Raw genomic sequence first — 12,977 nt, 5'->3', positions numbered from 1 at the left:
TACTAACTATATAGTTTGTTTTTTATGGATAATTACCGATTTTCGCCCCAATGTTCAGTTTGCTCATTTTGCTACACTTCTTGCCTTTGTGGAGGTTCTTAAGTGGCGGCCTTCTCAAGTGGTCTGATACGATGGCAACAATTTTCTTGTCTGTGCCTGATTCTCCCACAATAGAAGCACATAGATGAAATACCCTCATATATCACTTTTTTTTCTAAGGTGTCCCACTCTGACCATGTTTATCAGAGGCTTGGTGTGGTCAATTCTCTTGACCCGGAAGTTGTATACGAGTCAATTCTCAACACAGGCCCAATGGCTGAACCGATTTCGCGGAGTACTAAGGAATCATAAAACTCAATAGGGAGCTTAGGGAATCTGACCAAAATAGCAACAGAGGAAAAAGTAGCTTTAAAGGCTTTAAAGTATGGTTCCCATGGTTTAATCGCGAGAAAATGTTCCCCGATAAACTAGGGTCCTCCACGAAGAACTTTGTCATAGTCTGTATCATCACTAAACTGGATGAGGAAAAAATCTTTCCCAAGGTCAACATAATCCATTTTTGCTACAGGCTTCTATAAGGTATTGATTTTGAAAGTGAGGTAACTATATCCCATAGTTTTCCCATACACTTTCACTATCAAGGCCTTAGTCCAAGGTGCCCTGATCCGAGACTTAGTCTCCTTGGAGAGCTTGACATCCACCATACCTTCAACTAAGTCATCAAGCTCTGTCTTACTCCACCTCTGGTTCTTCCACCCTATCAAACCTAAAAGCTTGAGCATAAGCTCCAGGGATGTCTCCAAGTAAACTATCCTTATAACTCACCTGAGAACGAGGTGGCAAGAAGGGTTTTCCTATAAGATTGTCTTTGTATTTCTTCACACTCCTCTCTAGCTTAGCTTCTTCCTCACTCGAACTTAAGTTAGCTTGCTGAAACTCGGGTTCCAATGCTAGTTTTGAAATTTCTATTTTAAATTCACTCTCCATAAAAAATTCAAGGCCATAATTAAGGACCACTGCTTGCTTGGTAAAACTTTTTTTTTAATTTAATTTTTTGAAAATAGGCTTAGTTTCAAAGACACTCAAGGCATTACCAACCCTTCTATTGGGTCTATTCGTGCATGTTTTATACAACTTATTTTTTCAGCTTTTTGAGAATGAGCTAAAAAGGCTACACATTACAAAATGAGGTTTAAAAGTGCTATAATTTGAAAATATAAGGACTAAAAAAGGAATGCAAACTATGAAGTGTAGCCTATAGCCTATTGTATGACAAGGTATACGCATTATTTTTGGGTAAGAAGAACAAATTTGATAGAAAACACCCTTCCATTTATTGTAGATCTTACTTTTGAGTACAAAGAACAAATTTGGATAAAAAACACCCTTCTTTTTATTGTAGATGAAGTTAGTCGTGATAAGACTTTTTTTTTTTTGGAGAAACAAACACACACACACACACACAAGGGAGAGAGAAAGAGGTTCTAACACACAAAGACACACTACAACTCCATTCAAAAGCCATGGTAACTTTTAAGGGAGGGTGGGGCAAGTTATACTACACACAACACACTCTCTTAAGCAATGTGGAACAATTACCCTTTTTTTTTTTTTTTTTTTTTTTTTGAGAAACAAACAAACACACACACGCACACACGAGAGAAAGAGAAAGGGGTTCTAACACAAAGACACACCACAACTCCACTCAAAAGCCATGGTAACTTTTAAGGGAGGGTGGGGCAAGTTATACTATACACAACACACTCTCTTAAGCAATATGGGACAATTACCCATACTCTTTTTGAGAAACAAACACACACACAAGGGAAAGGGGTTCTAACACAAATGCACACCACAACTCCACTCAAAAGCATATAATAAAAGCAAAAAAATAAACTATTGAAAGTATAACAAATATAACTTAAAGAAAGTTCAGAGGATGAGCCTGTTAGTATATAGCTTAGTCTAGCCTAGCCCATATAACCAAGGTTGTCAAAATCGATCCTACATAGGATCATTGCAGGTAGGTGGGATCGTAGATCATAGGATCGGATCGTGAATCGTAAAATCCTACATTTTTTCAGATTTAAAACAAAAAACACTTTGATAATGGCTTTGTATATTGAATAATCACATAAATTATAAATTCATCCATAAAAAACTTAGATTTGCATCATATGATGCGATTTGCATGTCATACATCGCTAAGTCTATACTAACGAAACAAATATATTTAAGTTTGGACCCAATGTATTTCAATAAATGTTTAATATTTAGCAACCAAATACCAAAATATTTATCAAAACGTATGGAAAATATTTTCCAAGTTCTAAGTTCCAAGTTTGAAATCCAAAATAAATTAGCAAATGGAAACTAGCTAACTACAATATAAAATCCAAAAGTAAGATGAATATTAAGGTGAAGTGAACATTTAATTATTCTCTTTCTAAGGTTCTTATAACCACCATCCTAAATTTCTAATCATCATCATTCATTTCATCATCTATGTAAATATTATATCTTTGTATACTGGAGCTGCAAAAGACTTTAAGATATAATTTCATACTCAACTATTCAAGTTATACCGCTTAGCAACAATTAAAGAGCATGCTCAAAAAAATTAATCAATCAATATACAAATACAAGCATAATTGATAAAATTATATATAAAAAAATATTTTAGTAATATTAGAACACAAATTACTATATTGATCAAATAAATTTAACAACATTATAACTTAAAAGGTGTCGGGGACAAAAAAGTTTCCCTCCTGACAAATGAGATTTATATTGGGTTGGGGGCCTAAATCGAGTGACGATGGGCTTGATGCACGGCCCAAAAGCTATTGGTGAAGATCCAAAGAATTCACTATATTTTATGCCTTAGGTCTAGATTGAGATTGACAAGAATGGCCCATAAACAATCCCTACAGCAGACTTGTCAGCATGGTTAAAAAACGTACTGTAAGAAATAGCCCAACAGTAAAATATTTCTACAGAAAATGGCCCAGCGGTAAGGTGTTTCTGCAGAAAACAGCCCAGCGGTAAAGTAAGATAAAACAGAATAAACCTCCAGTTGTTAGCTATTTCACAGATTAAGGAAAATATCTACACTTTCAGACTCATCATCCATTAGCTCTAGAGATGAGTCTTCTAATACAACAATATGAGGGAAAAATTCAATAGTAACAATTACATTATAACCATTAATAGTAAATGAATAAGTAAATATCATGAGTTCCATTATAACAAATAATGAGGAAAACTTAGTGTGAGATGAAGGGAGAGAGAGAGATCCCAGCTAGTGCAGCAAGATCATTATGGTGCCAAGACATGTTCGTGAATATAGTGAGTATTGAGAAACATTTCAAGTAGTATGAGTGGTAAGAGAAAGTGTGTATAGTAAAACTGCTGGGGCTTTCTGCTAGGGGTAGATAAGTGTTTATGAGTAGAGCTATGAGGAATGTTTGTGAGCTAGGAGCTGAGGGACTTAGTTTCTAAGTTTGAAACTAAGAACTTAGTGAATTTTTCAGAACTTAGAGGAGGCTTAAACAGAGAGGTTAAGAAAGAGTTCTTCTTTCTTGATGTGTATCTCAGTGTGTTGGTGAAGCATTAATGGAGAGTTCCATTTATATTTGGGTTTTTAGGGGGTAATTAGCAAATAATATCTACTAAATCTTTCTCAATCTTCAGAAAATCCTTAGAGAACCATTCCTAGGATTTTAGCTAAGAGTGGTAAGCTCAACTTTTAGAAGGTTCTTACCGTTCTGGGTAATAACAGCTGGAATTCTGACTTAGCATTAAATGCTGATTGGCCTTGGCTGATGGGATTAAAGCATGTTTTAGGCTAATGATCTTGGTTATGTTGCTGCTAGAATCAGAACTTCCTAGGGCAGTTTGCATCACCCTAAGCCAGATATCAACCTTGGAGCCCTTGTTAGGAACTCTGCTGGGATCCCTTTGGTGCCCTCCAAACTACATTTCCCTAAGTTTCCCCATTTGGGGTTCACGTGCTTGGTCCATGAACCAAAGAATACACGTTTTTAATATGAAAATGAATTGATTTCAAATTGTTTCAGGAGCTTTAATGGCCCAGTCATGGCTGCTTCTGGCTCTTGACCGGATGGGTTGGAGAAAAAAGAAGTGACAGCTGGCTGAAACTTCCCAGCTTTTAATCACATCACCTTTAACTTTATGTCACATGAGAAATGATAGAATTTCAGCTTGTGAAGGAAGGGTTTAACCCCTGATGGACACGTGCCTTCTTCTAATCTAATTGGACAAGTTGAGACTTGATGGGAATGGGCTCTAGCTGTTTAGTTGTGCTGAAATTTGGTTGGTTAGCTCAGGTGATCTCTAGCTACTGGAATTTATGTGTGAGTTGGGCTGGCCCAACTGGGTTTTGTAGCTAAGCTTCTTTGGGTTTGGTTATCCCTATAAAATGAATAGTTTTGCTTAGACATGGCAAAACGGGTCAGAATTTTCTGACCCGACCCGACCCGACCCGAAAAATACCTGACCCGAACCCGATTTTTTTGACCCGAAGCAAAAACGGGTTGACCCGTGACCCGACCCGTGTTTTGTGCGGGTCAACCCGACCCGACCCGCGACCCGACCCGAACCCGAACCATTTTTTTAAAACTTTTTTTTTTTGGTAAAAAAAATAGTGAAATTAAGACAATATTGGTTTAATTGTTTATTGTGAGCTTTAAGGAAACAATTGATACATTTACATAACTGCATGCAAATTAATTGAAAAATAAATGGTTGAGCATTCTGTAATGAGTAAAGATTTTTAGATATCAAGTAGCAAAGTACATGCCAAGATAATCTAGTTACAGTAAAGTTAAAAACAGATTTAAAATTGTAGATATGTGTGAGACACATTCATGAGTGTGAAAATAGTAAAGCCAAAGTATCAAATTAGCATAAATTATGAATGTTTAGATCTATTTTTTAACAATTTATGTTCAAAATAAACGGCTTTTCAAAATAAATTATGATATTTCCTAGAGTGTATGCTGCTTAACAATGATATGATCTTCATAAAAGAGACTAGGTATAAATAAGTAAGCAATCAAACTTTAATGTATATCTCAAATTGAAATAGAGTGTCAACCACAATTGATAATAGATTATAAAATTAATTTTTAAAATTGTAACTTTCTTATATGTTTTTATTCTTTATCAAATGAGTTATCCAATAAGTCATTTGTAAATTTTTTTTTTGGAATGTTGATATTGTGTAAAAATAAAACTTGTATATTTGTTTTACTTATCTTTGTGTTGTTTTGTTTTAGATAGTAATGTTAGGATTTGTATAATTTTAAAATTATTGAATAAATATTAATAAGTTTAACTGAGTTTATTCTTGATATAAGTAGTGAATGCAAAATAATGCATTTTACATCAAGTAATATGTTGCATAACTATCCAAATGGCAAATACATATTGTTTTCTTTATAAAAAAAATATAAAAAAATAAAAAATAAAAAATAAAAAATTTCATGTGAAAAATACGGGTCAACCCGACCCAACCCGACCCGACCCGCAACCCGATTGACCCGAACCCGATTTCAACCCGCTTAAAATGACCCGTTTTTGACCCGTGACCCGTTTGACCCGTGACCCGATTGACCCGACCCGAACCCGACCCGACCCGCCCGTTTTGCCATGTCTAGTTTTGCTATGGGTGATATACGTGGGTTTTTATAAATCTTGTAAGAGAGGTATTTCTTGAGGGATGAGTAATTATATTTCCCATAAGTGGGGGATTTAGTATATGTAAAACAAGTGTCAAAATAATATTTGAGCTTTGTAAATATGTGCCAAAATAACATTTGAGCTTTATGAAATAGTTGCCAAAATAATATTTAGGCTTTGTAAAATATGTGCCAAATTAATATTTGAGCTTTGTAAAATAGGTGTCAAATTAGTATTTGGGTTTTGTAAAATGGGTGCCAAATTAGTATTTGGGTTTTGTAAAATGGGTGCCAAATTAGTATTGGATTTTTTAAAATAGGTACTAAATTAGTATTTGGGCTTTGTAAGATTTTGTAAAAATATTGCCATGTAGCAACGGGCTTTTAAGAAGTGCCGTATCGTAACGGGCTCTAGAATTGTCGTATCGTAACGGGCTTTAGAGATGCTGTATTGTAACGGGTTTTAGAGTGTCGTATCATAATGGGTTTTAGAGATGCCGTATCATAATGGGTTTTAGAGATGCCGTATCGTAATGGGTTTTAGAGTGCCGTATTGTAACGGGCTTTAGAGTGCTATATCGTAATGGGCTTTAGAGATGTTATATCATAATGGGTTTTAGAGTGCCGTATCGTAATAGGCTTTAGAGATGCCATGTCGTAACGGGCTCATAATGGACTTTAGAGTGCTGTATCGTAACGAGTTTTAGAGATGCCGTATCGTAACAGGCTTTAGAGATGTCGTGTCGTAGTGGGTTTTAGAGTGCCATATTGTAATGAGCTTTAGAGATACCGTATTGTAATGGGTTTTAGAGTGGGTTTTGTTGGGCTTTTTGGATTTTCCCACAAGGTAAATGCTTTTGGGCTTTTTATAGAAATGGTATAATTTTGTAGCTCAATATGGTAGCAATATGGTGAGTATTTTTGTGAAAACCCGAGTTGGATAATATGTGGGATATAATGGGTAATATTTGTGAGAGGGCCCAAGGCAATTTATGGGGCTTATATATAGAATATTTATGAAAGCCCAATAACAATATTTGGGTAACATATATGGGGAATATTTATGTGGACTCAAAATAATTTATGGGCTTGTGTGAGTATTTTTGTGAGTGGGCTAATGAAATTAAGGCCCGAAAATTTGTACCTCAACAAAAGGTAGCAAAGCTAACATCAAATTCTTCATTTAGAATTGATGAAGCATTCCTTCATTTTGATTGCAAGTGAACTAGCAATTAGAAAACATTTTCTTAGGTTATCATAATTTTATAAAATAAAAAATAAAAATCCATACCATCACAATATGAAAAAAAAAAAAAAAAAAAAAAAAAAAAAAAAAAAACCCTTAAAAGCTTCATCAAAACAAAAAATTTATCCCATAAAAAAAATAAAAAAAAATAAAAAAAAATAAAAACCAAAAATTTATGTTTTTGGTAGGATCGGTTATGATCCTATGATCTTATATGATCCTACTATTTTTACGATCCTAAACATTTTGGTGAGATAAGATCATAAAATCGTGTGATCCTACGATCCAAATTGCGATTTTGACAACCATGCATATAACTTAGCTCAGTATACTGTATTTATAGTATACTCATATTACTTGTACTTCACACATACTTAGCCTATATAAGGCTCTTTATTGTACAGTGTTACACACATAGAATATACATCATTATACAAAATATTCAATCTTTCTTTCTCTCACTTTATATTCTTAACATGGTATCAGAGTCATTGCTCTGACATTTTGGTATCGATGGTCATCTTTGGCGTTCTTCCACTGCCCTCGCCTTCATCCAGTAACCACTATTAGAAGTGAGCCATCGATGTCACGCCGACAGCCTCTGCAACGCTCGAATCTCGTCATTCTGTCAATCAAACTACCAAAGCAAAGGCATAGAGTAACAGATTGGCCACCAAAAGGTCCAAAACTCACCCGTCTGGTCGTCTTCGAGATCTTATATCCAAACTCTAGTTGGCTTCCTCCTTGTCAGTATATAGCTTAGTCTAGCCTAGTTCATTGGACTTAGCCCAGTATACTGTGATTGTAGTATACTCATATTACTTGTACTTCACACATACTTAGCCTATATAAGACTTTCTATTATACAGTGTTACACACAAAAGAATATACATTAATTTACAAGACTATTGAGATTTCAGTCTTTCTTTCTCTCTCTTCATATTCTTAACAGAGCCAATGGCAATAGCATAGCAACAAAGATTGGAGGGTTGAAGGGCAGCCCATAAGCTTGTCGTTTGGAGGAGCTCAATTTAGCATGTCGTTTTAGAGCAATGACTTGGTCGTTTGGACCAAACCCGTATCCGTATGTATGTATTGTATTCAAGTTCAGCTGCCCACCAAGACCAAGGCTAACATGCGAATCATTTTTACGGCGTCGTTTGAAACGCAGCACCTCTTTTTCATATATAGTCAGTCACTCGAGACGGGACCGGTTAATTCCTTCGCCAAGGGAAAGGGAAAGGAAAAGGAAAAGGAAAATTTTCTGAGGATTTGATTAATGGGTACTCATTTTTTAAGATTGTTTTTGTTTTTGTCAATGAAAGTTTATTTATTTGTTTGGTTATAAACAAACAAACAAACTGTACGTGTAGCAGAGGAAGAAAGAGGAGCAGAAGCAAAGAAAGGGAAGAAGGAGAAGGAGGAGGTGATGGAAGGAGTGGCATCAATAGCACTGTTGCCATGTGGCTCCATCTCTGGTCATTTCATCCAACTTCCCCATTCTATCTGCTATGGCCTTCATGGCACTGGTATTTTTTCTATTCATTTCTATATTTATTTGTATTTGTATCACATTCACACTCTACTTTTCCTTTTCTATTTCTACTTTCTAGACCGAGAATTCAGTTATAATCAATCATTCTTGTGTTTCTTGTATAAACTGGGTTTTCTCTGGATTTACTTTTTCATTCACTTCTACGACCATATGGTTGGATTGGTTGCAGCATAAGTATTTGTAATTTTGTGGTTTGGGACTATTAATGTTAACTTAGTGGGCTTGGGAAATGTTGTGAATTTGCAAATGTGCAGAGTGCTTATAGAGAAGTAGGGAATGTAAGAAAACTTGAACATTGTTGAAAGGGATACACAAATGAACACATGGTATTCGTAAATGTGAAAAGGGGGTATTGTATCTTTTTTGTCGTTGAAAAATGTTGTTTCTTGTCTAATGTATGCCTATAGATTGCTTTTTTTTCTTTACTTCTGTTTCTATGATTCTGGAGTTTGGCCAACTGCCACAGATATGATTGATAACTCATCCATGAATTTTAGCCCTGAACGGTCATGCTTAGAAAAATTTTGTTTTTACATTATATCAACATTGTTTAGTGTGTTGGGTCACAAATAATATTATCACAAATATTAGTAATCCAAAATAACAATCACACACAAAACACAAACATTTACGTCGAAAACCCTTTCTCTTTTAAGGGACTTAAAAACTACGAGACAAACTCCGAATAATTTCAATATTATCAAATCAATTACAATAGTTCTTGTGTATGTCTCACAGCTAAAGAAAAAAATCTCTATTGTTTTCTTTGCTCTCACACACACTAATTATCTTTCTCAAAGGTGGCAACACTTTGCACTCTCCTTTCTATTTTCTTCTTCACGCACAGCTCTCTCTTGGCTGTCTTCTTTATCTCTAAGCGGCTCCCTCTTGGCTGCTCTCTCTTTTTTCTTGTGCGGCTTCCTCTTTCTTTTCTTTCTCTACAACATGTGGCACTCTTTTGTTGCTGCACTCACCAATCCTTATGCAGCACACTAGTCCTTGCCTCTATAAGCAAGTCTGCCGCCCCACATCAATTCTAGGAACACATGGATTCCTAACACCACCTCAACTAGAATTCTTGTCATGCATTAATTATTCAACACACTAACTCCTATACAAACATGAATTGGAACTCATGTGGTCTCCTATTTCTAATAGTAGTTTTCCACTACATGACCCTCTTGCCACAAAATCGGGCTGGACCCACAACATAGTGTACCTATATGTCTTTATTAGTTGATAAAATAAACTTTTGCTTAGGAATCTTTGGCACTTGAGGTGAAATAGGGGTAGTTAATTGGTGCATCAGTAATTGAATGCTCACTGGATACTCAAAATATTTCCCTGTTGGACCTTTTTCTTTATCAGTTTTCTCTGACTGAAAAACCTATTAGACTTGTTGTCATTGGACATATATCTGGTGCCAAAATCAGTCCTACACTTAATTGATGTGCATACAGAGACATTAAAGTCAATGTGTCCACAATAGTGATAGAAACTTTTCGGAAATTGGAATTTAAATTTTTACCATCATTGAATTTGTTTTCTAGGCAAGTAATGTCCTTATGCGTTTAGCCTTTGTGGATTTTCCAGCCAGTACACTTCCTCACCTTGGCTGTTTTCATGAATGGAGGATTTCTTGGTTCACTTTGTCCAATGTCCTGTCGAGGCTTTTCTGGGAACCTCTCTATAAATGTCTGCCATTACTATATGTTGATGCTTATTCTTTTTTCTTTTTTCTTTTTTACGTGGTGAAAGAGTTGGCGTGTGAAAGAGAGTGCAGCAGGGGTGAGGATTACCGCTTGATCAAGCTCACAATCATAGACTACAATGTAGGAGCTTTTTGCCTCTTCATTTATTTTTATTTATTTACTTACCTTTATTCTCCTTGTTTCTTCTTTGTTTTTTTTTTTTTTTTCCCCAATTTTTCTCTAACTGTTCAAGGCATAACAGAGAAAGAAAGAACAAAATGTTGTTGTGGAGTGTAGAGGTCACGATGCTGCCCGCTTCCACAGCATTGATCAAGTTCATGGGTAAGCTGTCTTGGCTGATCTTGCTGGTTTTCTGAGCAGGGTAAATTATAACTTCGATGCTTCCATTAGCATTCTTTTGTCTTTGTTTGATATCAGAAAATTCAAAAAAATTGTTTAGTCTGCTTACACTAGGATTTTATTTTTCTTTTTAGTCAGCTGATGACTTCTGTCTAGATAAATATTAAATTTCCATCCAAATGTATTATATATTTAAGTTTGAAATGACTTATACTTTTATCTTTGATATTAAGTCCCAAAAGATTATATATCTTTTTGTTAACATCTCTTGTCAATACTCATCATCATTGCATGTGATGATGTGAATATCAATTCACATTCTATGTTCATATTTATTTGGAGGCAGGTGGGAGAAGGATGTTGTGGGTATGGTTGAACAAAAGGATGGAAAGAACAAGATTTTTGTTTCTTTTGTGTGTGAGACATTGAAAGCTGAGCAAGCAGCAGAAGACCATATCAGACAGTTTATGCCAAAGTTAGCTGGGGTAGATGCTGTTGGTATGTGACGCAGTCTCTTCTTGTCCTCTCCTTTGCTCTCCCTCTCTCTTTTTGAATCTCTGTTTTATAAGTTGTATGAAAGCTTAGGCACTGGTCTAGGCTTTCCTACCTGCTTGGTTTCTTTACGAACAACAGTTTAAATATTATTATCAACTCAAAATGTTTTTATTTTTTATTTTTTTATTCTCTACTCTTCGTTCAAAAAGATACCTGTTAAAAATTTCAGCCATTTTTCAGTGCACAATTTGCATGTGTAAGATTCCAAAGTGATGTGAACTTCCAGTCGCCATGCTTTTGACCTTTTTGGAACCAAAAGTCAGATTAGATGAATATCATTGCATAATGGATGTTATACAGCGAATATGGGAGAAATTAACTTCTTATAGCCACAAGGACAGTTTTGGCCTGCTTATGTATTGAGCATACCTAAATGCTTCCTAGATTTTCGATTGTCATCCTTTAAAATGATTATCTGAAGGTTTCTCTGAATAAAATAATTTCCTCGTGTTTTCTTCAGTCTTTTATTTTCATGTTAGCTAAAAATAAGATAAGACCCTATAATTTTTCTCCTTTGCAAGTGGATATGCCTAAAATGCAACTTAGTTGAAAGTTTCTTCTTCAAATCAACTCACTTTTGACTTTTCCAATGGAAGCAGGCTTTGTATGTTGATTACTTTGGCAATTAAATTCCCTGAAGCTAGTCACATGAAACTTGATTTAGGGTATTTTTTGGATGCAATCTCTAGGATATGACTTTGAAGGTCACGGCAATGATTTTTAAGTCCTATTTGGAGAACATATTTTCTACAATCAGAATTGAGATTATTGCAATTGCACTAGCAGCACGTCACATCACTTTCATACTGTTCAATTTTCCATCCCCTACCTCAAGCAGGAAAAAAAGGTATTGTGCACCCATTTTATTATACTCAGCAAATACCATTTCTCCAGCTTGAGCTTGTGCTTGTGCTTTTGCTTTAGTTTCACAGGAGCACTACAGTGTACCTCTATTGTGCTAGTGAGTCTGCAACTTCTGTTCAATACTCACAGCTCTTTTATATATTGATTTCATGTCAAAATTTTATACCTTGAAAATTGATATTCCTTTCAAGTGTCAAGCACCTTATTTGAGAATTAAAACCTGCAGTTAACATCGGCCCAATGAACATTACAAGGTTGGACTTTGAAGAAGAGGAGCCAGAGTGCCAGACGCTATCCAAATAAAAAAGGAAGAGCCGGACCTTGGGCTGGATATTTGATCCTTTCAATATATTAATATCCTTGTTTGTTCTAACTTGGATTGTTAAACCCGACAAGGTGAAATCAATATGATGCATGCAGTAATAAACTGCATTTGTATTTCTTGTTTTTTGTTTTTGGTTCATTTTGATGCCTTTTGAGTTCTGGTAATACCAAACTTATTTCTCCCCACGTTAAGATGAATTCTCTACGTCAAAATGCTGAGATAAAGCCACGCTTCACTTTATGACCCTCTACATGATACTGATGTAAACATCATACTAGTTTGACTCAATGGTATTGCCTGTCCTTTTGGATAGAATCTGACTTCGAATTTCTCAATTGAACTATCTTTCATAAAACAGATTCCCCTAATGCGGTCCAGTGTACTTGGCATAATAGTTTGTCTAATGTTGATAATCACGACAAGTCATACTTCCAAGTTCCAGGGTTATGCTCGATGATTCCACATTAAAATTGAATTTGATTGTCAAGGTACATAGATTGGAAAACCACAAATTACTTGGAGAAATGAGCATTTGTCCCTAATTTACAAATTAAGTAACAAAATGCCCATTTTTTGAAACTATTTAACAAAATGCCACTGTTTGTAAAACTCGATATTTTCAAAATCGAATTCTATGTATATTTTTAAATGGAACTCGACATTAGCAATATCAAGTTCT

The 12,977-nt window shown here is 35.2% G+C and overlaps 1 protein-coding gene across 2 annotated transcripts; it reads left to right on the top strand.

Moving 5' to 3' along the window:
* Positions 1–8,065: 8,065 nt before the first annotated feature.
* On the top strand, positions 8,066–12,414 carry LOC126713650 (uncharacterized). Of its 2 annotated transcripts, none has more exons than XM_050413472.1 (6): positions 8,066–8,231; positions 8,325–8,477; positions 10,262–10,335; positions 10,457–10,536; positions 10,901–11,052; positions 12,200–12,414. In XM_050413472.1, the coding sequence occupies exons 1-6, from the start codon at positions 8,228–8,230 to the stop codon at positions 12,274–12,276; spliced, it is 540 nt and encodes a 179-aa protein (XP_050269429.1). In that variant the 5' UTR covers positions 8,066–8,227; the 3' UTR covers positions 12,277–12,414. The 2 variants fall into 2 exon arrangements, with proteins under 2 accessions (XP_050269429.1, XP_050269428.1); XM_050413471.1 differs by having other exon boundaries at positions 8,069–8,231; positions 8,322–8,477.
* The last annotated feature ends 563 nt before the right edge of the window (positions 12,415–12,977 follow it).

Source organism: Quercus robur, chromosome 2, assembly GCF_932294415.1.
Source record: "Quercus robur chromosome 2, dhQueRobu3.1, whole genome shotgun sequence".
Lineage (NCBI taxonomy): Eukaryota > Viridiplantae > Streptophyta > Magnoliopsida > Fagales > Fagaceae > Quercus > Quercus robur.
The sequence above is the reverse complement of the archived record's forward strand: the minus strand, read 5'-3'. Positions and strand labels throughout refer to the sequence as shown.

Bases quoted from the DNA above. Each gene is read 5' to 3' on its own strand.
- LOC126713650 (XM_050413471.1), top strand. The intron at 10,336-10,456 runs GTAGGAGCTTTT...AAGGCATAACAG, and splicing joins TCACAATCATAGACTACAAT to AGAAAGAAAGAACAAAATGT. The intron at 10,537-10,900 runs GTAAGCTGTCTT...ATTTGGAGGCAG, and splicing joins AGCATTGATCAAGTTCATGG to GTGGGAGAAGGATGTTGTGG.